Source organism: Pleurodeles waltl, chromosome 5 (assembly GCF_031143425.1).
Source record: "Pleurodeles waltl isolate 20211129_DDA chromosome 5, aPleWal1.hap1.20221129, whole genome shotgun sequence".
Lineage (NCBI taxonomy): Eukaryota > Metazoa > Chordata > Amphibia > Caudata > Salamandridae > Pleurodeles > Pleurodeles waltl.
Window position 1 is genome coordinate 1,093,669,623 of NC_090444.1, and position 27,993 is coordinate 1,093,697,615.

Below are 27,993 nucleotides of genomic sequence, written 5' to 3' on the forward strand. Positions count from 1 at the left end.
ACTGACTAAAGGGAAGACGTCATACCTGCTATTGCATAGCTAATTGTTTAACTACATGGTCAGTAATTCAAGGCTATGTCAAAGCTAGAAGAAACATTTTAACATTAGCAAAAAAATAACTTTTTGTCCTTAACTGAAACATAAGAATACAAGTCTAAAACAGATGATACAATAATAATCCCCTTAAAAGTGTTTTAAAGCTCCTGCAACTATTCCTGTATCGTTCTTACAGCAAGCAGCCCAAATTGCTACGTTTAAAAAAAATAGACCATCATACACAAAATCTTATGAAAAGTTCCTTCTCCTAGCCCTTACAGAATTTCCAAACATGAGCTAATGGGTGATATTTTCCTCTAAAATGGCAATTCTAGCTCAGTGTAGAAGAGGCATACAGGAAATATACCTCAAATAATTCACATTGCTAACCACCAACTTTCTCATGATGGACTCTGGAATAAAGAGGCGGCTTCTTAGGAAGTTGGAGTTGACTTGGACAAGCATCCCGACATACAGACCCAGATACCGAAAAAGTGCCCACTTGCTTGTGCACCCCTGCACACGTTATTCCCTGTGACCTAACAGGACTCAACCACTCTCGCAATAAACCAAAAAAGTGTTCCTTTATATTTTGACTACAAGGGAGAAAGGACTTAGAACATGGCCATTACGCTGACACTTGGTCACATAAATACGCCCTCAAAGTTGTTTGGAGCAAGCCACACTGGTGTCTTCTATATATCTGCATGGTTGGCCTAGAATTTCTTCTTAACATATAGTCCCGTTTAAAGCAGAACAATTTGGTTGATTAGTTTACGGAATGTGCTTGTTGTCCACATACACCAAGTGTATACAGTGCATGGAGATGCTTAACACAGGTTATCTGCTGCCAATCATTGCTTATAGCTCTTACTCTTCTACAAGCTCTTTATCAATGACCAGGCAGGCCTAAAAAAAAAAAAAAAAAAAAAAAATCTACTCTCCCACTTGCTACAGTGAGTCATTTTTTATCAGGTAGAAGTACCTACTCGCCCCTTTTAGCCAGATGACAGATAAAAGGTGTTCTGTTCAGTCAGAAAGTGAAAGAGCAATAAAGATGCCTTTACATCTTGCTATTTTCGTCTACATTTGCTCTGTGTTCAGAGACAGAGGTAGAAAGTCAGTTTGTCTTCTTACAATTACTTTTTCTTCTTCTGACTGCAGAGTTCTACGATTTTGTGAAATAAACTGTCTGAACTGCTGTACAAAGAGTGGGAAACGCAAGGCTGTAGGGTGTCAGTTTTTCCTAAAAAAAACAACATTTAAATAACTAAGTCAGCTGTACCAACATTTCAAAATATATTTCAGTAGCTGTGAAAGCCCATTTTTTTGTACTTCTGTGTGATAAAAATAATATATGTTAATACAATGAAAATAAATCAGAACACTTTACTTGCTGATCTGCGAATGATAAATGTTTTTTGAAAAACAATTTTCACAGACTGTTAATATAGCCTTATAACCCGCCGTAGCGGGCTCTATCGGCTATTAAAGGGAAAGGGCCTTTAATTGCCGGTAGAGCCCGCTACGGCGGGTTCTAAGGCTAGTAGAACATTCTGCCACTCAGGGCAGAATGTTCTATTAAAAAAAACAAATTGCTCACGGAGCCCGAGGGGATTAATATCCCCTCGGCTCCGTGAGGCTTTGTTCACAGCTGTTGCTGTGAACAAAGCGAACATTGGAATGTTGGCGCTGCGGGCTTTCACCGGCCAGTAAAAGCCTGCAGCACTCCAATGTTTTCAATGGAGCTGCCAAAGTTCGAATGTTCTAATACACCATATAGTTTTCTCATTAAAGCTGCAAGTTAGTGAGCAGATTTTTGGACATTTCTTGGAATCTTACTGATTGTAAATGACAGTGTGGTACCACATCATGCTTTAGTAATATATTTATTAAAAGTGGGTGTTTAAACATAAACTGAGAAATATTCCTGCCCTGATGGCAAAGCTATCAGTAAACTAAGAAGCAAGTCATAGATCAAGTGTACTCTATATGTGAGCTAGATTATTAGCATACATGGAGCAAACATTTAGTCTATTTAATCAAACAATAGAGCTTTGTTTGTACAGCAGAAATCTGAACTCACATATTTGAAGGTACACTCATATAGCCATAGAACCCGCCGTAGCGGGCTCTACCGGCTATTAAAGGCCCGCTCCCGCGTTAAATGCCCGAGGCGAGGGCATTTAACAAGGGAAAGGGCCTTTAATAGCCGGTAGAGCCCACTACGGCGGGTTCTAAGGCTATTAGAACATTCTGCCACTCAGGGCAGAATGTTCTATTAGATCATGGGTACTCACAAACTTTTTCCTCGGGGGCCAAAATTGCAGTATGGTTTGCGGCCGAGGGCCGCACTGAAGTGACAGCGGGGGGCGGGGCTTAGAGGGGGCGGGGCCTAGAGGGGGAACAACCACCCCACCCCCTTTTTCAAAACAATGCCCCTACCCCAGTAACACACACAGCGCCGACACATACAGCGCCATCTGCTCTCACCCCTACCCCAGTAACACACACAGCGCGCACACATACAGCGCCATCTGCTCTCACCCCTACCCCAGTAACACACACAGCGCGCACACACACAGCGCCATCTGCTCTCATCCCTACCCCAGTAACACACACAGCGCCATCTGCTCTCACCCCTACCCCAGTAACACACACTGCGCCATCTGCACACAGCGCCATCTGCTCCCACCCCTACCCCAGTAACACACACAGCGCCATCTGCTCTCACCCCTACCCCAGTAACACACACTGCGCCATCTGCACACAGCGCCATCTGCTCCCACCCCTACCCCAGTAACACACACAGCGCCATCTGCTCTCACCCCTACCCCAGTAACACACACTGCGCCATCTGCACACAGCGCCATCTGCTCCCACACCTACCCCAGTAACACACACAGCGCCATCTGCACACAGCGCCATCTGCTCTCACCCCTACCCCAGTAACACACACAGCGCCATCTGCTCTCACCCCTACCCCAGTAACACACACTGCACCCTCTGCACACAGCGCCATCTGCTCCCACCCCTACCCCAGTAACACACACAGCACCATCTGCACACAGCGCCATCTGCTCTCACCCCTACCCCAGTAACACACACAGCGCCATCTGCACACAGCGCCATCTGCTCTCACCCCTACCCCAGTAACACACACAGCGCGCACACACACAGCGCCATCTGCTCTCACCCCTACCCCAGTAACACACACAGCGCCATCTGCACACAGCGCCATCTGCTCTCACCCCTACCCTAGTAACACACACAGCGCGCACACACACAGCGCCATCTGCTCTCACCCCTACCCCAGTAACACACACTGCGCCATCTGCACACAGCGCCATCTGCTCCCACCCCTACCCCAGTAACACACACAGCGCCATCTGCTCCCACCCCTACCCCAGTAACACACACAGCGCCATCTGCACACAGCGCCATCTGCTCTCACCCCTACCCCAGTAACACACACACACAGCGCACACACACAGCGCCATCTGCTCTCACGCCTACCCCAGTAACACACACAGCGCGCACACACACAGCGCCATCTGCTCTCACGCCTACCCCAGTAACACACACTGCACCCTCTGCACACAGCGCCATCTGCTCTCACCCCTACCCCAGTAACACACACAGCGCCATCTGCACACAGCGCCATCTGCTCTCACCCCTACCCCAGTAACACACACAGCGCGCACACATACAGCGCCATCTGCTCTCACCCCTACCCCAGTAACACACACAGCGCGCACACATACAGCGCCATCTGCTCTCACCCCTACCCCAGTAACACACACAGCGCGCACACACACACACACAGCGCCATCTGCTCTCACCCCACCCCAGTAACACACACACACAGCGCACACACACAGCGCAATCTGCTCACACGCCTACCCCAGTAACACACACTACATTAAAAACAAATAAATAACCAAAGAGCCTTACCTGACTCAAAGCACTGTAAAGATGCCACAAATCTGGAACAGCAGGCAGGCAGGCGGGCAGCAGACGTGGAGCCGGTGACAGCAAGCAGACGACCAAAGCCCCGTAAAAGTTAGCTGCAAGCGCTGACTTTTATGGGGCTTTGGCTTCCACGATCGTCAGGGCAACGCAATAAACAATGGCCGCCGTATGTAAACATAGAGGAGGTCCGCGGGAGCATGCTCCCGCGGCCCTCCTCTATGTTTACATACGGCGGCCATTGTTTATTGCGTTTGGTGTGCGTCTCGCGGGCCGCCAAGTTAGGTCCGTGGGGCCGCTGGCGGCCCGCGGGCCGTACTTTGAGTACCGTTGTATTAGATAAAACAAATTGCTCACGGAGCCCAAGGGGATTAAAATCCCCTAAGGCTCCCTGAGGCTTTGTTCACAGCTGTTGCTGTGAACAAAGCGAACATTGAAATGTTGGCGCTGCGGACTTTTACCGGCCAGTAAAAGCCTGCAGCACTCCATTGTTTTCAATGGAGCTGCCAACCTTCAAATGTTCTAATGTGAGAATAAAGAGATAGGAGACTGTAAAAAGTAATATTTGCCTAGGATCACACAATTTGAGACCCGTTTACAGGTCAAGTACATTACAATTAGAACAAGTTGATTATTCAAGTTACTAGTCTAGTAAAAGTTTTATGATTTTTCAAGGCCTCCCAGGGTACATCAGGGAAGAGTGTGCACGTCTGAGCGGGCATTGTTAAAGATGGTGAAAACAACAAAGATAGAGACACAAACAGTACTGTGCCCTACTTTTGCTAAGGCGTGCTCCAAGATACTGTAAAACCTGTGATGCAATAACTAATATTTATAAGTTCCAATACAAACTAGCAATTTTTGATTTCTCAGAGAAATCCAACTTTCCATAGCTTCCTCGCCTACACTGGCTGGTGATGCAATAGGCCACTATCAAGACTTGTAGGTTTACAACTAACACAGCAAATGAAGCAAAGGTAACCAAGGTATTGCTTAATCTGACAGCATTGATTATGCCAACCAACTCGTCCGGCGACTCTGGTGGTCATTAAAGAGACTGACGGTCTGTGGACCGCCACAGTGGAGGTGGCTGTCGCACCGCAGTGGACCGCCATATTATGAACACGGGAATGGAACCAACAGAACACAGCTAAGTCGCCACCCAAACCGCCACAGCGGAGGGACCACCACGGCCATCAGCATGCATATCCAGGCCGGAGGTGAGGCTATTACCCACAACCCTATTACAAGGCTGCACACTGCCAGGACTTCTTGGAGGAAGGGTGGAGGGTGGGGATTGCAATCGCGAATTGCAAGTCTTTCCAATGCTCCTGCTGTCCATTGAACTCCAGGACCAGCGACGAAGACACCAACCGTAAATACACCCGCCTAGCACACACTGGAGGGAAGGACATTAGTACACACACAACACAAACACCCGTACCAAAACACATACACACCAAATTGCATACTTACGACACATACATGTAGAAGGAAAGCCAGGACAAGGTTGTTACCATCGACACCAACACTGCAGTGGTGTAGATATATTAAAAAGACTAAAAACTGTAATAAATAACTGTGTGTAAAGTAGCCCAAGGGCCAGTCCAAAATGTCCATAGTGTCCCTTGCACACTGGGCACAAAATAAGGGCCAAACTTGATTAATGACTGCAAACCACTGGGCAGGGGCATCAATGTGGCATGCAGGCCCCTCAGGGGTGGGGTTGGGCTCTGAGGGGGGGGGGGGGTTCCTAAGGTTTGGGAAGTCTTAGGTGGGGGAGGGGCATGGCGACGACCAAGGGAGGACTGGGAGGTGGAAGGCAGGGGTGTGGGGAGGGTAACAGGGCTCCTGGGGGGGTGGGGGCGGGCAGAGACTAGTTCACTGGTAGGGAACAGGCAAAATTCATGAAGGAAACATTTCTTGGTGGCACGAGGATGGTCATGGCAGAAAGGAGTGGGAGTGGTTGAGAGGTATATATGTGGAGGTGATTTGAGTGCAGGTGCGTGCATGGATGTCATGTATGTGCTGCATGACTGCTGGGTGGGTGACTATGGGCGTTTAGATGTGGTGGGAGGAGGGGGGGAGGAGATGCAGGAAGATGGCGGGATGTGTGAATGTATGTTGTGGTGTGTGCAGATAGCGTGGGTATGCTGCATATAGGGGTATTGACAGTCGTGCTGAGTGCGCATGTGGTGTATGGGGTGCATGTATGCGGGTCTGATGTAGTGATGGTGGCAGTGAGTGCACTTGTGGCAGGATCTGGGACTGAAGGTGTGAGTGGAGTAGTGCCTGTGAGGGGGGTGGTGGTGGTGGGGGAGTTGGTGAAGGGAGTGGATGTTATCATGTCTGCATCTGAATGTTGTGTGTGTGCGCATGGCAGTGGTGGCATTTATGTTTGTCATTGTGTACTGTGTCTGTTGATGAGGATGCAGGATTGGGAAAAGGTAGCTAGAGGGGGTATGGAAGAAGAAGGGAGACTGGCTGTCGTCGATGAGGAGGCCACAGCCTGAAATGATCTCTGCAGGCCAGCCATGGCACTGTGAATGTTTTCCAGGAATGCATTGGTCTGTTGCATCTACGATGCCAGTCCCTGGATGGCATTCACGATGGTTGACTGTCCCACAGAGATGGACCTCAGGAAGTCAATAGCCTCCTAACTGAGGGCAGCAGGGCTGACTGGGGTGGGGGCAGAGGTGTCTGCGGCGAAGGAAATGCCCATCCTCATGGGTGAGCGGGCACGGGCAACTGGGTAGGGAACTACAGGGAGGGCGGTGCTGGAAAGGGGGATGGCGGAAAAGGATGTAACTGGAGTGGTCCCACATGAGTCCGGCACCGCCAGGGAGCTACCATCGGAGGTGGAATCAGAAGATGGTGTGGTCGATCCTGTCTCCCAAGTGGCACTCCACTCGCCCTCCTACCCACTGTTCCCCTCGGCTACAGTGGATTCAGCCTCCTGGGTCCCGTGGGCTGCAGCTTCCCCACCCATGGTGCCCCTTCTCCTTTGCCAGATGATGCTAATGCACACAAGGACAGGGAAGGCGAGGGAGTGGAGGAGAGAGAGAGAGACAGGGTGCAATAGGTCAATGCAAACACAACAGTCACACAGAGTAACAACATCATTATCTGCTACCATGCCATGCCTTCACCTATACATGCTACAACAGTGAGCCACCAAGGACAAATTACAGCTATGATGATGTGTACTGCTGATGGTGGTACAATGGTACCGATGTACTTGATGTGAGTCAAACTAGTCACACTTGCCCAGTACTTGGCAACTCCACATGGCCGTTTAGGGAATACATTTCTGTACTCCTGTATCAACTGAATCCTGCATGGGTAGGTGGCATGCCTAAGCCACTGACAATTAGAACGGTGACATCCTGTCCCACTCTGCCTCACTACACATATAGTACATGGCAGCAGAATTTAGACTCGCTTATCTCCCCTCCCACAGTAGTAGGCAAATATAGATGATGATGCCCGACCCCCCCAGGTATACTGATGACGCTGGTAGGAGCTGGGTTCCAAAACTTGGTTGGGGTGACCACACAGATTACACATTGGAAGTACTTGCCCTCATAAGTCACTGTCTGCATGGTATGGGCACTCATCTGTGATACCAATGCTGCCAGGGGGACTGATACCCATAGTGGACAGGCATCTACCTAGTACCTACGCTACAGCTACCCACTGGCCCTCAGCCCAACCCCACCTAAGCAACACAATAACGAGGTGAGAGTGTGTACTTACCCCCCTCGTGGCCTCTGTGCTGGCCTCAAGCGCCCATCCACCTCAGGGTGGGCCACTGCCAAAATGCGGGCCATTAGAAGGTGGGGGGGGGGGGGGGGGGTCAGGAACTGACAGGCACCTCTTGCTCGTTGGGAGGACACCCCAGCTGGGCCTCCACGGTCTTCCGTTCCCAGTATCTCAAGTCCTCCCAACTCGTTCTGCAGCGGGTGCTACACCAGGCATGGACCCCCAGGGCCCGCACTTGCATGGCGATGGCCCACCAAATCCCCTTCTTCTGATGGGCGCTGACCAACATGGGTGACACAGACGATGGATAAAGTCATGTAGACTAATATCACAGGGACAGCAGTGGACAGCACACATATCATGCCCACACTCACACGTCTTCACACCACTAACCCTCAGACTCCTCACCCATCACCATGCATCCACTCTATCTGCCTCATCCCAAAGCCTTACATCCACATGCACTTCACTATCAGACAGGTCAGTGACATTAGACTCACCTGCTGCTCTGGTGCCCCATACAACTGTCCATAAAGGGGTAGGACCCCGTCCACAAGCTTCTCGAGTTCCTCCTGGGAGAAGGCTGGGGCCCCATCACCTGCAGGATGTGGCATCTTAACTACCAAAGTCAGAACACAGCAGCACACGCAATGGAGGTCTAGTGTGCAGGAGTGTCAGGAGTCAAGTGAGCATTGCCACATGAAATGGCAAACACGTCCGCTATGGACATCACAGTCACTGCCGGAACATTCACTATTGGCTCAAGTTTCCCATAGACAACCATGTTATCCAATGAAGAGTTGCACAGCGGTTGCGACCACCTATCACCATGACATCTAACGCCGGCAGTATTAGGTCACTTCTATCTGTCCTGTGCATGCAAGACAGGCGGCTGCCATTTTACGTGCATTTAGCGAATAGTGGCTGAATGTAGGGTGCGTCATGGGTGAAATTTTATGACTATTGCACAGCTTTACTGTGTCCACACAGTCAATGCAGCTTATTCTACTTCTCCCTCTCCTATTCCCAGATACAATGCAATGTTGAGGATGAGACATGCTCCTGTGTAACGGCCTCTACTTGACCTTTCCACACATGAAGAGCGACACGTCATGAAGACGTATTGCCAGAACTGTCAGACCAACATGGAACTGGTGACCCAGCGGAGCCTGATCTGTTGCCTGCCATCCATCATTCCAATGCCATCCCTCCCACAGTAGAGTGGTTGCCAGTCCTCCACTTTCTTGCCACAGGGTCGTTCCAGATGACAGTTAGCTTGGCAGCAGGGATGCCACAGTCAATGTTCAGAAACATTTTGAGGGATGTACTGTGTGCCCTGCTAAGACATCTGCCTTGCTACATCAGGTTCCCCCAGTGTGCCGATTTAGCCACTGTCAAAGCTACCTTCTACAGTTTGGCACATGCCCTCATGTGATAGGAGCCATTGATAGCACACACATTGCCTTGGTACCACCCAGGAGAAACGAACAAGTGTTTAGGAACCGAACAAAATGTTTACTCTATCAACGTGCAGGTGGTGTGTCTCCCTGACCAAAGTATCTCCCAAGTTACAGCCAACTTCACTGGTTCTGTGCAGGACTCCTTCATTCTGCAGAACAGCAATGCCCCACATATGATGGCACCACTACAGAGGTACCGGGCCTGGCTCATCAGTATGTATACATTTGTCTGTGTGACCCTGTACACTCAACTCTCTAAACACCCTGCCCTATCTCCCTCCAAGCCTTGACATGGGTCCTACCTCTGTGCACACAGGTGACTCTGCCTATCCTAACCTTTCCTGGCTACTGACACCTGCGAGACATCCGACTAAAGATGCTGCAAACTGTTTCTATGGGGCCCATGGTAGGGCAAGACGTGTGATCGAGAGAACCTTTGGGCTACTGAAGGTCAGATTCCAGTGTCTACACATCTCTGGAGGTGCCCTACTCTACAAACCACTGAAAGTTTGCCAGATCGTAGTTGCCTGCTGCATGCTACACAGTCTGGCCCAGAGACGTCACATCCCTTTGCTGAATGCAGAGGAGGTGGCAACTGGACTAGTGGCTGATGAAGGGGACATGGGGAGTGATGAGGATGAAGATGAAGAGTACGCAGCTGACTCCAGAGCAGAGTTGATACAACAATACTTCACTGAGTTACAGGTATGTGTCAGACGTACGTTATGTGACCTGTACTGCTGGCTGCCTTGTGACACAGATCGTCCTGGTTTCTGTTAGCACTGGTGGAACTGGGTGCAGCTCTTCCTCAGGGTGAGTTGAGGGGAGGGGTGAGGGGGAGCACATTTCCCCATCAGTGGAGGTGTTACTGTGCACATTTCAGTTCCATGATCACCCTGCTGCTGTGTTGCTTCGCAGATGATATGCCTGTTTATTTCCATTGTTCCCTGTACTGCCATATCAACTGCAATATGTATGCTATACATTGTGGTATCAACAGTATTGCTACCTATCCTAAGAGTCCACACTGGCAGGCAGTGCAACATTACAGTTTTGACTGTGGGACATGCCTTAAGTTTAGCTTTGACTCCTGTAATGAAGGACCATTGGGGATGGTTGGTTTGAGAATGTGGGTCTGCCATGGGCATTTGGTTACAGCCGACACTTGACAACTCACCCTTGGGACTTTGTAATTGGAGTGCATGTGCTTTGTGTGGACATGTTTCACTCCTATAGTGATTGTTGTCCCTGTCTTGTTCTTCTTGCAGGGCACTCGTGTGGTGCACTCTGGTTCCTGCATCACCTGTTGCCTCCCTTGAGACATGTCTCTAGCCTCTGCCTGCTCCACTATCATCCATGCTGCATATTGCTCCCCCTTCTGTCACTCTCACAAATATTGGCAGGACAATGGTACTTCTTACAATAAAGGACAAACACTATTGAGCACAGCTACTGTATTTGTGGCTGACATATGCAAGAGTTGATAAGTGGGGACATGGTGGGTGAACTTAGCAGTGTAGTCAACACAGCTGTGTATAGTCCAGGTCTAGTATAGGGGGCCATGAGAAAATGGAGAGAGGACAGTGGACAGTCTAGAGGGTCTCTCTGTGACACACAAGGGAGAATGTTCAGGAGGGTCACGTCCTGGCGGTGGTATTTGTCTTGGCATCAGTTCCTGCAGGATGTCTGTTTAGACATCCTCGCTTGAGTGGAGGTCCCTCAGCTATGGGGGGGGGGTAATCTGTGGGTCTTCAGGCAGGGCCTCCATTCCACTAGCTACCGCTGTAGTGGAGGGATCTGTTGGGATGTGGCTAATGAAAATGGTTTGCTGGTGAGTGGAGGACTCACCAGGATGCTGGTCAGTTCCTTCAGCACCCCTGCAATAGAGGCCATGGTGGCCTGCCACTGCTGCATGGCCTCCTGGTGTTGTTCCCGCTGCAGCTTCTGATTCTCCTATATGGTCGTGAGCATGTGGCCCATTGTGTCTTGGGTTTGGTGCTATGAACCCAGGATTTGGGAAAGGGCCACCTGGTCAGTCTGCTGTTGTGGCTGCCCCGTCCCTTGGGCCACAGGTCCCCTCCCATCTCCCCTGGCCCCCTGTGCCCACTCCCAGTAGCACCTGGACCTTCATTGTCTTGAGTGTGTGCCCTTGACTCTGGCCCCTGTACTGTGGGGGCACACTTCTGATTGACCTGTCCCTGGGCACTGGTTTGGGGGGACGAAAGGCTGGCTGCAGGGTAGGGGGGAGGAGGGAGAGGGGAAAGTGGGGGGAGGGGGTGGCTGGAGTCCGTTGTGTCCAGGGTGGGGCTGCTGGGTAAGGACTGACCAGACATCCCTGATGGGCCAGGCAAGTCATCACTGTCCAGATATCCACTGGGGCCTTCATCCTGCAGGGCTGTCTGACTCTGGCATCCACTGGCAGTGGCAGCGGGACCTGTGGATGGAAAGGGAACGAGCTCCATTTTGAAGATGTACTTGTTGGCCACATCGTGTGATGCATGGTGTAGCATGACTTGCTTCTCAGTGATGGCAATGACAGCTGCATCAATGCAGACATTTGGGGGGGGGGGGGGGAATGAGTGGGTTGTGCCATTGTTTACATGTGCCATTGAGGGTTGAGGACAGTGGATAACACTGCTGTCATTGCCATGTGTTGAAACGCAGTTGAGGATGCCAGTTGGTGTGGCATGTGATATGGTTTTACATGCAGGTGTTCCACTGTGAAGTGGGACTCTGGTCCTCTGATGTGTAGGGAGTGTTGCATTGTGGGAATTGTGGTGCTGGTATCCGTGCATTAGGGAGTGACTGAGAAGGGATGGTGGCAGTGGGGTGGTGTGGCATGCAGGGGAGGGGCGTGGTGTGCCTGTAGAAGTGTGGGATGGTGTGGATTGGGGTGTGATGGGTGGTGGGGACGCAAGCTGGGCAGGAGTGGTTGGTGGCTGGGGGTTGTTGTTGACTTACCAGAGTCGAGCCCCCCGATGATTCCAGTCAGGCCCTCAGGATGCATGATGTCCAAGACCTTCTCCTCCCAGGATGTTAACTCAAGGGGTGGAGGTGGGGGCCCACCGCCAGTCTTGTTCAGGGTGACCTGGTGCCTGGACGCAATGGAACGCACCTTCTCCCATAGGTCGATCCACCTCTTCCTAATGTCCTCCCTTGTGCGTGGATGTGTGCCCACTGAGTTGACCCTGTCAACTATCCTCTGCCATAACTCAGTTTTCCTTCCCAACAATGTTTGTTGGACCTGGGCTCTGAAAAGGTGTGGCTCTACCGTGATGATTTAATCTACCATGACCCTCAACTAATTTTCAGTGAAACGTGGGTGCTTTTGATGTGCCATGTTGTGTGTGGGGGGGATGTAGTGCGTGTAGGGTGCAGTGTGTGGTGGTTGGTGGAGTGAGGGTGTTTGGATGTGGGTGCAGGTGGGTTGTGGTGTTGGTGTGTGAGTGTGATGTGTGCCTAGTGCAAAACGTGCAAATGTGTGGTGTGTGCAGTGTGAAGGTGCCTGGTGTATGGGATGTGTGTGAATGGGTCATCGCAATGTGTGCTGTTTGTAGGATTCGCAAGGGATTGTGTGGGTGTGTGGGGGGGGCCGTGAGCAGCTGTATATGGTTTGTGTATGTGTCTCAGGTGTGGGGTTTTCAAACTGACCAATGTGGTGTTGCCCACTATTGACGGTACCTTTTTGAACCGTGTTGGTGCGCACCGCCAATCGTGTCTAGCTGTGCATGGAACCCTGGGCAGGAAACGGACACTTAATACGGCAGATGGAATGGTGTCGTCGTGGCTGGTGATCGGACAGTCATACTTTTGCCTTAGGTCAGCCTGGCGGTGTTTCATTTGTGGCTGTATTTGGGAGGTTTCCACTTTGTGACTCGTAATACGGCGGTCACTGTACCGCCAGCACTGACGGTATGGTGATAGTATTCTGCACGGCGGTCTTGCTCGGAAACCACCAAAGTCGTAATGAGGGCATCTGTGTTTAAGACATTCAACTTAATGCTAATTAATGATGCTTAATTACTGATAGATAATAAGCTATACATTTAGCATAGTACTTTGTTCAAGCTCCCAACACAGAATGAAAGTCTTCCTAGCTGTTGTGAAGGAAATTGGACAGCACAAAGGAAAGGATTATCCAACCCAGGATTTGCTTCAAATTACTAAATTGCACTGAATCCTGAGCAAAACACCCCACACAGATTACTTGTTCTAGGTACTGAGACGAAGCAGGAGTTGAGTAAAAACAGTAAAGAAGAACTGATGGTGGACGAGGAAGTTTGGGTTATCAATTGTGGTTAAAGTGAAGGATGGATACTGGATTCATGCACAATGAAGCTGTTGCACAAGAGAACTAGAGGGCACATAATACCAGAGTATACAGGTAGTTGAGGCATGTCACGTATCACCATTCAGAAAAATATGTTGAACTTTTCATGCTCAAGCATCTCTAAAACAAAAGCGATAACTATAGGAAACCTAACTATCTCTGGCCTACCTGTCAAATGGCCTAATGAACAGGGAAATGCTTTAACAACAGTAGGATATGTAAAGCAATATACTCTACAAGTCTGGTGAGACTGTGAGCTTCTGTTCACTCAACAAATCAATATAGTAACAACATAACTTGGAGCTCAAGGAGGATAAAGGGTCTAGCTCTATTACATTTAGACCACAAAAATTAGGTTGCAAGATTACTGGTCCTACCTTAGCTAGAAGTCTGCAATATAGTCCCCATGTAAAACACAACAGAATACACAGGCAGGCTACAAGACTATCTCAATGTGAGAAAATGTGATCAGTAAAGCACTTAAAGTAGTCCACTGACCACTTGTGGAGGTAAGCATAAAATGCAATGTTTTGAGACTAATTTTGAAATGAGTTCTAGGAGATGATCACAAGTACCAAGAGATGATCCCAAGTACCTTAAAGTCATGACGCTGTTCAACAAGGCCAAGAGCTTAGATTTCACAATACAATTTTGAACTGTCCCATGAAGCACAAGAAAGACAAATGTGGTGGAAAAACGCCTCTCTAACTCACTGGATCCTCCTCTGAGATCAATAGACAACTTAAACTCTTTCATAAAGTTCTGAAACTTATCTGTCCAACTCATGATCTAACCCCATCGAACCTGCACCATTCACGCTGACTCACAATCGATTACTAAACCTTAAACTGTTATGTGTACTGTTAAGGTCCATGGTGACATATTAGTGCATTAGAGATCAATAAATTAAAAGAAAAAGCATAATCCTTATTTCTTAACAGAACCTGCACCTTTCCCTAAGAATAGCTAGGAAATCATGAATGACTATTCATTTTCTTAAATCCTTGTTTTCCTCATGCAATTATCCCATGTGGGATCCTTGCCAAAATGCAAGCAAACAGTGGATAAAGAGTCTACAGAACTAAGACACTCAGCATACATTTATACACAAACACTGAAGGCTCAGCATTCTGTTATGTGGCTGCAGAAATTAAATCTTGAACACTGATTTATGAAACACAGGCTCAGTCGCCAGACTAAACACATGGAAAACCCTTATTGCATCCCAATTTTCACAAATGTATCTGGGAAATGGAAACGCAATGCTGTAGAATTGCATTTCATTTCTTCGGTCCACGTCTGAGGACACACTGAATAGCAACCACCGAGTATGTAAGATTCCTACAATAACCTTCTGGAAGCCACCATCTTCAGTTATTTCCTTAAGCTCATCATCGGCTAAAAAACGCCAGACGCTATACACAACACTGATACAACTTCCAGTCAACAGCAACTACGTCACCCACATCTGGCATCACCAGAAAACTACAAATCACAACGTCAGGAAGCACCATACTTTCCTAAACTGATGAATGCCAGATGCAGTAAGCACTCAACAGTAGAAACTGAGAAAAGACTTGACAAAATAAAATTAGTTTACAAAAAAAAAACATGCAATTTTGTTTGTCCTGCTGGCCACGTTTTTGCCATTCACAAGCCTTCTGTTTGCAGGGCACTAGAAGTTAAAAAGAAAAAATAGTTCCTTGATCACGTTGAGAGCAGCAAGCTGACGCTGATTAAGTTTAAATCAATTAATGCTTGATCTCTGCTACACACAGAGGAACAGAAAAGATACCAGGCATGAACTGTGAGACTAAAGAAGAGTGCCAACAGCCAACAAATGGTGAGCGATAGGTGGGCTCCAAGCCCTTTACCGAACACAAAAGTGTCTTTGCATGCACCCGCAGGCACGACCGTAAAAAGGACCTACAATCATTAATAATGAACACTGGTTAGCGTTAGAAAACCAACTACCATCCTCCCACATCTTAAGAAATACGTCTTTCCAAACATAGAAAAACAAATTTAAACCGGAGGTCAACCGCGATATGAACCGTTACATATTAAGTAGAAGTCCGGGCAAACAAAGCATGAACAAAGGCTCATGTACAGCAGGATGTGGGCAACTGAAGGTAAATGTTCGCTAAACTCGAGCACAACGAGGCAGTGTGTTTACAGCATGGGACGCTAATTTCATGCTATAAATAGCAATTACAAACCTCTAAAACGTTTTGGTAGATTCGACTCAACAAAGCCACTTCAAAAAAATTCGCCTTGCTAAAGAGAAAAGTCTGAAAAGAGGGCAAAACATTAACTTTAGTCACACGTCAGCGCCTCTAGGGTGTTCTGCACCAATACTAATTGTGAGGCTGGAAATATGCCGTCAGATGATGTTTGCACAAGCCCTACCAAGCCTCAAGACCACTGCTGCAGTAATCACTCATCAAAGCAGCTGCCACAGAACACTTTTAACAATACGATCTCATTGTTGAAACTGTGGGAATCAGTAAGCTACTGTTCCTTGAGCACTCGGTCATGATCACAAGCTTGCCTGATAAATAGGTCAGTTTCCCTTCATGTGCCTCCTAGACAAGTGATCCTTTAAAAAAAAAAAAAAAAAACCCTCGACGAAAAATAGCTTTCAAAACTTCAACTAATCCTAGAAGAAACTGAAACTAAGACCTCCCATTCATCAAAGTTAAAGGCAGACAATGTAATGAAAGCCGGGGAGGAATCTACGAAGATATACAAGGTACAACAGAGAAGCAGGAGATCACAAAGTAGTGTTGGATCTACGAAATTCAACTGATCAAAACCTATGTTGATCAATTCTTTAGTTAGAATGGGTTTCACAACAATGGAGATGATAGCAACAGGGAAAGTTACCTTTGTATCAACAGTGTTTACTATTAACGCGGGAGTCAACTCTGCTAAGAAACTCCTGTCTGACAGAAGTGGCGAGGAGACTGTTAAGTGCACCTGTGCATTCTCCACACAGAAGAAGTGCATTCTCCACTTAGAAATGAAAGGGTATAAACTTGAATGACACAAAGGGCATTAATATACACACAATGGCGGCTCAGCTCCCTCGGTGGCTCGTTTGTGTGGGAGGAATGGAGGTAGTGAGTCAGAAGAGAGAGCGTGTGCAGGAAAGGATGCCACCTGCCAATAAGGTCTGCCATTTTTTGCCTCCCTATGATCCTGGGATAGCTACTGGTCGTCAAACCAATAGTGCATCGCTCTCTACAAATCAGACAAAATTCGATGTGGACAAATACTAATTTAGCATCTGTACAAATCAACAACCCCTGAGGAAGCCTCTGGAAATCTAACTTCTATGTGAGATTGAGAATATAATCTGGGTTGCAGGCCAGTAAGAAGAAGCTGAAATCTGTGTTATAATCACTGGTAAAAGCAATGTTTACCTCCGTGCGTCCGATTCTAAAATATCTGTAATGGTGTACCCTCATAACTCTTCTGTGTAACCCATCCAATGTTGATCTCTGATTTTGGGGAACTGGGAAATCACTGAAGACTGAGCCGATGCAGTGGAGAAAGAATTTAGAGAATGTCTTGTAATTAGTATAAAACAAACCTTGTTGAACCAACTGGGGCTTTTCCTTTTCGCGAGAGAGAGAGTTGTACCAAAGCCCACCAGCATTCCACACGTTGCCACACCAGCAAGGAAAATTCCACCTGAAAACGCATAAAAAAATTTGCAGGTAAGTAGATTTTATACTGGCTGGAGAAGGCTCTAGAATAGTATAGTATAGCGGGAGAAAAAAAAAAAAAAAAAAAAAACTTAACGAACATTGTTCTTGTAACATGTTTTACGATATGTAAATAAAAATTATATTAAAGCGAAAGACCTAGATGCCTGGCATCGAAGTGCAGACAGGGTTCACTCAGCTAAAACTGGTAATAATAGAGGTCTTTAGCATTGGTGTCCTGTTGCAAGACTACTGCTGGAGCCCAAAGTGAATGGCCCAAGTTCTTTATTTTAGCACTTGACTCTCACAAAGTAACGAAACTGACTAGTCCTAAACTTACTCCAAGAGATGATCTGAGATTAGAGTCCAACAAGACAGTAGAACAAACACTTCAAAAACAGTTAAGAAAGGAGTATCCAGTCAGTGATTTACTTAATCAAAACTGTGTCTACCACAGAAAAGCATGTCTCTAGCGCCTCTCTGGCCATCTTAAACACTATCATAGTACTTAAGTGATGAGCGCAGTAAACAGGTTTAACATGGGGTCTATGGCTAATGTTATGCTATGGCAATGTTCAGAAAGATTCACGGGCCAGCAGCCAGGGCAACAATACCATTGGGAGTATTTCGAATGGGGCTGCAAGCAGTATCTCAAAATTGAAGCAATACAAACACATTGAAAGGTTTATCAAAATATTCTTCAAAACAAACAAAATCAAGGCCATTTCGATTCCTTGTAATGAAGTCTGGATGAGAGTTTCAATATACACAGATGTAGTTCTGTGCACTTGCTATGTCCAGACCCTCAGAACTGGCCATGTACCTCCGCGACTGAAGGGTGACAAGTCCATTTGTCTCAAGCAAGCAGCCACAATTCCTATAGGGAGAAAAGGGGCAGTTTACAAAGCCCAGTTTCAGGGAATAGTCTACTTATGTCTTATTAGTGCAGTCCTTGATGGGCTAGTCCATAAGACCTAATAGCTTGTGTCACCCGGTGCCAGTGCACTGTGATACCCAAAGAGATGGCAGAGTAAGTTTAAGGGCATTACGATGGAACCCACAGGGTGTAGTCACACAATTCTTGCGATGGAGAAATGCACAGGCCCAGGTGCATCAGTCACAGGCCCCGCAAGACAAAGCTGGAGACATTAAGCTTCTTAAGCTTGTGACAGAGTTCAAACCTAAATATTTCACGAACTGCTGGCACTAAAACAGCCAACTGTATAAGATTCAGGATGACCACACTTAGCAGGCAAGGAATTAAGCAGAGGAAAACCTAAATGCCTCCAGAGGCAACTAGAGGGCGAACACCAGCTTTCTGCTGCACGTGGAGGCTGAGAGGGAGGGGGAGGGGGAGTTTGCAATGAATCAGGATCACCGTCACACAAGGCAATGTCTCTTCTTCTGAGCCCCAGTGGGTATGTTCAGTTGATTATGGATGGCACCCCAGCAGTAGACAAAGTAAATTGGTAGCTCGCAATTATCCTCTCAGTCAGCTGGGCTCTGTACTTCATGGGCATTTGGGGCCTAGTTCTGAAAGAGGCAGTCATTCTTGTCCAAAAGTAGAGAGGTCTCCCTCAACTCACACAGGTCAGTCAAGCAGAAGTTTGTTCGGACTAGGCCCAGATTTATGCCCAGAATAGTGGCAGGCGCTGACAATTGGCCAAAACGTTTGCCGTTTTCTTCGGTGTAGCTGAGTGACTCAAATTGAACAGTTCCGAAAAATGGTGTCACATATGTACGAAGATATCTTATTGGCTTAGTATCCGGATATATGGCTTGTAGTTCTTGGGGCAGAATATCCAATGGTCAGTGAAAAAATAATGTTTCTGTTTTAGACTGATTAATTTTATACCTCCATATGACGGGAAAAGCTTGAATTTTAGCCACAGCTCTCTGGATATTGTCCCGGTTCTCTTCTAGATACAAGGCAATGTCGTCTGCAAACAATTTGAGTTTTGGGGCACCAACAACCAGTGGAATTATGCTCATATCTTGTCTGATTGCCAGTAGTGACAAAGGCTCGTTATACAAGGAAAGCAGAACCAGTGACATGGGGCATCCCTGGCATGCCCCACTCCATATGGTAATGCACCCTATAGTTCACGAGTTTATCATGATCGCTGCTTCCACTTGTTGATATAGATTTTCTAATGACCCTATTATTTTAGAATGAAAGCCAAAGCTTAGCACATTAGAAACATAGTTGCCCACTTGACACGACTGAATGCTTTTTTAGCATCATTATTGCAACTTTGGCTTTACTAGGTCTATAATTTGTATTTAAAAAACGGTGTTGTTACTAACAGAGCAACATGGCAAAAACACACTTCAATCACAATCTACTACTGTCGCTGCTACAGGGGCTAATTCAAGAGCCATGATTTTATTAAATAGCTCATAGTCTTGAGTTTGGTGGCTGATTGGCCTATAGGAGCCAGGAGACTCAGGTGACTTGTCTTTAAGGAAACGGACTACGGTTGCCTTAGTAAACTGCTGGAACTTCACACCCACTGAGGAATTCTTTAAAAATCTTTGAAAGATGGTAACTATTTGAGTGCAATCTTATAGAATTCGGCTGGTAAACCATCACAACCACAAGCCTTTGCATTGGGGAGGCTTTTAATGATGTTCTATACTTCAATATGTGTAATGGGGCAATAAGAGTTTTCTGTTGGTCTTCAGTTATGGATGGGAACTTGATCGAGTTACTAAAGGCATTAGCTAGATTAGGTACAGGAGGATCCCTTTAAGAATATAAGTCAGAATAGTGTGCCAAGAAAACACAACCAATTTGGTCATTATCCGTTGTAACTATCTTTTTAGTCAATCCCCATACAGCACAAATGACACCCTAGTTTCGCAGTTTTTTAGCGACCAGGCCTGAAAGCAGCCTGTATATTCACTTTCTTCATAGACTCTCTGAAAGCTTGTTTTTTGGTAGATGACCTTGCGTGATACAAAGTATTCTTTAAGAGCTTGGTTTGCATTCACAAACAGACTGTGGGATTGGGCGGCTTTTAAACTATTGTCCGCCCGCCTATCTTGATCTAACTCCTGCTGAAATGTGTCAATCTCCTGATATATCACTCGGTTTTGTCATGCCACATATGTGATACACTCACCTTGTGTCAGAACTTTACATACCCCCAAACTGCGTAGACAGAGCAGAGCCTTGATTTGTTTGAAAGAACTATGTTGGCGTCTGCCGCATATTTGAAACCCACCGCTCTTGGGTCAGTAAGGATCTAAGGTCCAACGTGTCTCCCCTTTCTTTGTGTTGCATATCTTAAGATCCAGGAAATGAGCAGAGTGGTCAGAAAATGGATTGGACAAAAAAATACCCGATTCTCCTCTCCTCGCCTCCCCGCCCCCGGTTTATTCTGTATTTTGCCTTGTCTAGAACAAATCTCGAGTAATGTTCTGAAGTAGGTTGAAGTCCCCACCAATAACGATAGGTCCCTAAAGAGGGAGTAAAAGATAATACAATTCCTGAAAGGGGTAGGTTCATCTTGGATAGGCCCATAAACACTAATCAAGTGGGTAGTTGCATTGTTAATACTAACAGACACCAAGATCCATCAAGCTTTGTGATCTCAAACCACCCATAATACTTGCCTAGTGAACATCTTTGTGAATCAAATAGAGACCCTCCTTAACAGCGGCACCCTCAGAAACAATGAAAGCTTGTGTTGTATATTTAGGTAAGGCGGGTGATTTAACTGATATCTTGAAATCCTGAAGTAAAATCACTTGTGCCACAGGTGATATGAGCCAAGCCAAGATAAACCAGGACTTGTTTGGATTGCTAATTCCATTGGTATTACATGTGATAATTCTGAGCTGCAGCTCCTTGAAACTTGGTTGACTCATGCTAAGCTGTTTATGACTGATTGTCCCTTGTTGCCTGGAGGTATCTCAACAGCTTTTGTCTTAACAGATGTATCCTGATTATCAATTTTTTCCTGTTTTTTTTGTTATGCAGTGCACCCCTCGCATTTCCTCACTCCTAAGCCCCCATCCTCCTGGAGTCCTCCCTCCGCTACCAGTGCTGGGAACCCTCCCTGCCTAGGATCCCTTGGAGTGCCCACCTTCTTATCTGAAGCCCAACCCACGTGTCCCCCTCTACCTCCTGTGTCTCCTTTATCCCTGTGCCTGACCACCCCCGCCAGCTTTCTCTCTACCCGCCCACTCCCTGATTCGCTCCCTGCACAACGGCATGTTGGAAAGGTGCTATGGCTACATCTAGACAGCCCAGGCACCTCACACTTTAGAGACATTACAACATAACCCTTTCAAACTTAATTATTTCTGTTGGAATTGATTCAATAAGGTTTTTGTCTTTTCGACAGTCTGAAGGATATGTGCATGGCTATTATATAGTACCTTTAATTTCGACTGTTGCCCAATTTCTGCAGGTGCCCCATAGTATTTAAAGTCATAGATCAAGACATCTACTTCCGCCTTCTTGCAGCTGTGATAGACATGTCAGAAAATACCCAAAAAGAGAATTTATCAGCTGTATGATAGACTATCTTTGATGGCTTTAGATAGTATCTGTTCCTTTATTTTGTAGTCGCTAAAGTTCACCAGGGTGGATCGAGGATGTGAAAAGCTGGGGTTTTGGTTCAGGGGAACTCGATGTGCTCTCATAGTGAAATCCACATCTTTCAACACCATCTTAGGACAGATATACTTCTTGATGAGTTCGGCCACTACCAGACCTCGAACAATCATAAAAATATTACCAGACCTGCAGGTCGAGTAACTTAAATAATCTACTCGACCTAACTGTAATGTACTTGACCCGCAAACGGGTCTCAAATTGTGTGATCCTACGCAAATAGTTTACAAAGTCACCTTTTTCTTCATTCTCACATGATTGCCCCTTTAAATATGTGAGCACGCATTTCTGCAGTACAAAAAAAGAAAATATATTTTTTATTACGTAGACTAAAGTTTGCTGCATGCATCACAAGAATCTAGCCCACATATAGGAGACACATGACTTCTTTTAGTCTGCTAATAACATTGTCATCAGAGCAGGAGTGCGTCAGTTTGGCTAAATACTCAAGGTTAATAAATATATTACTAAACCATGATGTGATACCATATGGTCATCTACACACAGTAAATTTCCAAGAAATGTCCAAAAACCTCTCCACTAACTTGCAGCTTTACTGATAAAACTATATAGTGTATTAACAATCTATAAAAATTGGGTTTCAGAAAACATAGCCTTTGCACATCAACACGTAAAGTATTCCGATTTTTTTTCATCCTATTAAAATAGTTTTTCATCACACAGAAATATTAAAAAAAAATGGGCTTTCACAAGTACTGAAATATATTTTGAAATGTTTGCACAGTTGACTTAGTCATTTAAATGTTGTGTATTAGAAAAACCTGACACCCTATAGCCTTTTATTTTACATTTTGAACAGCAGGTCACAAAGTTCACCTTACAAAGTCCTGGAACTCTGCAGTCAGAAGGAAAATTAATTGTAAGACAAACTGACTTTTGACCTCTGTATGTGAACACAGAGCACATGTGACATAAGAACAAGATTTAAAGGCATCTTTTTTGCCCCTCCACTTTTCAACTGAACAGAACACCTATTCTTTGTCAACTCACCAGAAGGGGCGAGTAAGTCCTAAAAATAGCTCAACCTCATCAAATAAGACTTGCCATACCACAGCTGAGACCGTAGTTCCTTTTTCTCACCCTTCCGGGATACCAATGATGTTAGTCCAGTGTGATTTATTTTCTAGATCATGCCGTTTTAGCTGTAAATCAACTAATTCCATCTGAAGTTTTGACACCTTGGATTTAAAATCTTAAAAGTCTGAGATCCTTTGCTCTGATTGGGTTATTCTGTAATTCAGAGCCTGCAGGTTGGTATTGAGTAGCTTGAGTTGTTCATTTGTCATTTTGTTGGCTTCCTCCTGGGAAAGCTTCATTTCCCAAATCTCACTGAGTATTTGTTGTAAGAAAGTCTCCACAGAAAATGTGTTGGCAGGTAAAGGAACCAAGTCCGATTCTGGATGCAACAGATTATGCTCTGGGATCCTCTGTAAAAGTGACAAGGAGGTGGGCGTTATGGGACAGTCCCCTTGGGTGTGGACATTACTCTGTCGTTCTTCAGGACTGGGGTGATCTGGTCACCGGTTCTCTGCACGGTATCCTGGTTTTTCCCTTCTGCTGGAAAATTTACGTGAGCCTGCTGTATCAGTTGCTCCCATTTCTCCTTCGATCTGGAGCAGCTTGCCCCCAAATAAAGGGCAGGACGACTTGTTCTTTAGTACCACTTCCCCACCTGACAAATTGCTATCCATGATAGCACTGTGTGGTTGGGAACTGTGCTCAAGGATTCCGTGTGTTGTATGCCCTTCAAAGGTTATCCCACCTGAGGACAGTTCTGTACTTCCACGACAAGACCACGCCTATTGCCAGAGTCAGAGTCCCCTGTCTGCGTTGACATCTCCCTAGAACGGGTATTCAAGGCTTTAGGGGAGTAGCTGGGTCTATTAAACAACCTGACCTGCCTTCGTTTTTATATCAGGAGCTTGTTTTGGGGTTCTTCATGCTGTTATTTTACCTAGTTTAAGAGGGCCTGGAAGTTTTGCCGGTACACGGAAAACGCAAAGGGATGTCCCATGAGAGCTTCTTTATCCCTTCACCCATCACCGCTGGTATTTGCCGTCAGTTGAATAATCATCCAATGTCTTTGAGGTGTCTTAAACCTGATTCCTAGGCCCCCTTGGATGGACCCCCCTCATATCCCTTTCGAATGAAGAGCTGTGCATTTAATAAGACCACTGAAGACTACGTCCCCAGTCAACACAGCGAATACAGCCCCAACAACCACCGTTCAATGACCTCTAAGCGTTCCCCTCATAAGAACAGTTCTTGTCAGCTATCGTTCTTGGCTAGGAGATAAACAGGAGAAAGAGCTAGTGCAGGCTGTGTTTGTTTGTGGAGCAGGTCACACTCCTTCTGCCTTACCGCTCAGTCTGCTCAGCCCCTCACATGCTTGCAGCCTGCTCACATGCCTGTAGCTTGCACTCCTATGCCGCAAATAAGTCTCAATGATTCTCAACGCTCACTGCACACTCATTGGTTCGCAAGTCCCCCAGATCATGCTTGCTCTCTTCTCAGGCCAGGATCACAGGGACTGCAAAATGCAGCTCAGCTGCACAGACCCGTGCTTAGAGAGCTAAGCTGTCACGTATTGCGAGCAGCAACACCGCCTGCCATCTTGGAACACCTTTCATCATCTCTGGATGTGACCCAACCACGGGGCATGACGGGAGCACCCAAAGTCAGTCCAATGCTCCACCCTTCCAATGATAAGAGAAATATTTTATAGGGTCTTCAAATCGGTGCCCAAGATAGTGAATGGCAGTCACAGGACTCAGAAGTCCAGTAATAGGTGGGCAATTAAGGGGACAGTGGCTGGCAAGGGTGTCAGTTCATTGCAGGTGTCCCTAAATGGTCAGCTGGGTTAGAGGGGCCTTAAACTTTGAAACCACCAATTGTGGAGACACCTTCTATTGACAGGTTCATCCACAGATAAGGCGACAAGTAAAATATTCACCAGGAGATCCAGAGGTCAGGTCATCAGTGGCCTAAAGAACTGGATTGATAAACATGACAGACTTGATTTGGTTGGAGGTCAAACCATAATATGCCCTGAACTGCTTTAGGGAGAAAACTAATTCCAACTGTTTCGGAATCTGGAAGCCAACTGCATGGTTCCGCTGGCCAGAGAACAATGTCAAGGTTTTCAAGACTCCAAAGGATTACCAAAGAGGTAGGTAGATGTGATCCAAGGATACAGGCTTCATTTGTAAACATGGCAGAGCATTCCCTCGATCCAGGTGATGCAGGTTTCTGGAAAGATTGGCTGGGAAAACCTCATGGCTCCACAGGAATCTTCACCATTTAAGATGTCTTACACACACAGGTCCCTTCAGTCCACTGAGCCTTGTTTGTAATTGATCATTCAGAAACTACCTCCTGACGGGGGAAAAGGTAAGCTCTCCCTTCTTTTGTGTTGCTAAAGTTGCCCTAAGTGGGAAGGGTATGCCCAGACGTGGTTCCCTTCCTCACTGTGCCACTGGATTCAACCTAGCCTGGCTGATGAAGAGTGAAACCCTGAAACGTGTCCCAGGATGCTTGTTTCCGGTCCAGTCCAGTGAGGACCTGGTTTGGCAGTTCGGGCTGGATTGTTCCCATGAGGAACAGGGTCAAGACTGATTTGCATATGGCTGGGTCCAAACTGGGGTGGCATGGTGAGCAAAAGACCGATGGATTAAACTCTTGGTTCATTCCACAATTATCTGAAATTATTACTATGTATATTGCAGAATTTGCAGAATGCCAACAATACAGCCCTAACCCACACTAAAAGTAATTACTTCAACAATACCACGTCCAACAGGCCCATTTAAAAATGTACATATAGAGTCTGTTGACATGATTGAGAGATGTAATAATTACAGATACCTTATTGTGGTGGTCTGCCCCTTCTCAAGGTGGATCGAGGCAGGACCATGTGTACATAATGATGCTAAAGCAGCAGCCAACTTTTTGATGAGAGGTGATACCTAGGTGGGGAATCGCAGAAGCGATCCGCTCAGATAACGGCACACACTTCGTTAATGCAATGTTTCAGCACATCTGCATCTCTCTAGGAATAAAGCATAAATTATCATCTGTTTATCATCCCCAAAGTAATGGTATAGTGGGACGCCTTAACGGCCTGTTAAAGAACAAAGTTAGTAAATTATGTGTCACAATGCAGAAGAACTGGCTGTATTGCCTTCCCCTAGCCTTATATGCCCTCAGGAACCAACAAGAAAGTGATCATCACTTGACCCCTCACCAGATAGTAACAGGGCGTCCCATGCCAACTCCTTTAACAATAGCTCGACAGAGGACAGATGCTCAAAAGACAGCTGAGGTTTTAGGACAGGAGAGGAGTAGTTATTTATCTCAGCTATTGAAGTCTGTCAAGTTCTTCTCTAAACAGGTGGCAAGACAGGAGAAGTGCACCACTGTAGCCCAGCAGACCAGTCCAATCTCCGTGGGCCAGCAAGTGTACATCCGCAATTTTGTACGACAATAGAGACAGCAAGTTCGAGGGCCCCTACTTAGTTACCCAGGGAACCCCCACAGAGGTGGAGGTGGAGGGCAGGAAGCTATGGATACATCTGTCAGACGTTCGATTGTCCCCGGCTTCATGTCACACATCACCATCTTCACAGGAACTTTTATAGGAGGGCAAAGAAAAAGACGAAGGGCAGGTCCTTCCTAAGGAGGCCAGCGGAGCTCCTATTCGACATTGCTGGTGGACAGTTACGGTATGTATTTCGATTTTGTTTTTCTGTTCATGTTTTGCTATGCTAGCAATTACATTTCAATGGTATTTTAGCCCACGCATGGCAATGTGTCAGTATACTAAGCGCTTGTAGAGAGAAGTATTAGAAGTATGAAAATGTATCCCATAATATTCATGTTCATTTACTAGACAACATATGGTATTAGCACATGACAGAGATAGGCATGCAGACCACTAATGAATCGCCTTTTGTTTGTTTCCTGATTCCACATGCTAGTGACACAGACAGGCTGCACTCGTCAAAAGAGGTATCGCCAAATATTACTCAATGTTTATTACATTTGTATCTTTGCAGAATGAGAGCACGAATGCAACCCTTACAGAGAACGCAGGAAGCGTTTCTAGTAAACACCACACAATATGAGAAGGAGTTAGCCGATATAACAAACGTCCTGACAGATCGCAATGAGTTAATAGTGAAGTTAGAAACAATGGCTGAGACAGGGGTAATGAGGTACAAGAGCAAAAAATTGAAAAATAGAACATTAGAACAGGGATTCCTGGGAATATCACGATCCACACTTTTCTGTAAAAAACTATTCAGCCACACCTATGCCCCAAGATTGTCAGGAGAGGCCATATTTTCGAGTAAATGGATCAGTATACGTCCATGGTCAGTGGTACCATGGTGCAACATTTAGATGTAGAGCTCTCTCTTTATGGATGGGAAATCAGAGTGACAATAGCACACAGCAGAAGTGTCAGGCTATATGGGATGAAAACATATCTAGATTAACTTGGGTAGAAATGTCATCCACTCTTCGAGCAGGTAGAACACCAATTGTTTTCTTTTTATGTTTCAGAGGGAATGGAACAGTCCCGGTAGGGAGAAACATCAATTGCATCACCACAAAGTACAATGCTGACATGCAATGGGGTACCTCCAGTCTGATGGACTACTACTGGCAATGCGGAGAATGGCTGTACTCACGACTTCCTTCCGGATGGAGAGGTCTTTGTTACTTAGTTACTGTGCACACCCCATCCCTGGTGATTCCAGGGGTGGACATCTCAAAGTTAAATGACCACCCCATGAGCCGTCCAACGGCCTTACTGCACCAGCGGAAGAAGAGATATGCAGATTATATGGGTACTACAACCTGGGGAGATGTTCCACGAGAGCACAGGTTGTTTAATGATGCCCAGTTGTTCTTCGGAAGCATCTTCCCATTTGTCCAAGCAAAGGCAAATACCCCGATGGGAACTGATGAAGACCATTAACACAACTGAAGATGGGTTCAATGCAGTCAAGGAAGAGATGCGGGCTGTGAGGGTGATGCTTATGCAACATAGGTATGTGCTAGACTTGATGACGGCCATGG

The 27,993-nt window shown here is 46.4% G+C and overlaps 1 protein-coding gene across 2 annotated transcripts in view; it reads right to left on the reverse strand.

Annotated features, from left to right (window-relative positions):
• The window catches only part of TMEM242 (transmembrane protein 242), a 76,487-nt gene that overhangs the window by 30,981 nt on the left and 17,513 nt on the right, over nt 1-27,993 (reverse strand). For both annotated transcript variants that reach the window (XM_069235299.1, XM_069235300.1), the window contains exon 2: nt 17,153-17,253. In XM_069235299.1, the coding sequence (XP_069091400.1) occupies nt 17,153-17,253 (101 nt within the window). The remainder of the gene's footprint in view (nt 1-17,152; nt 17,254-27,993) is intronic.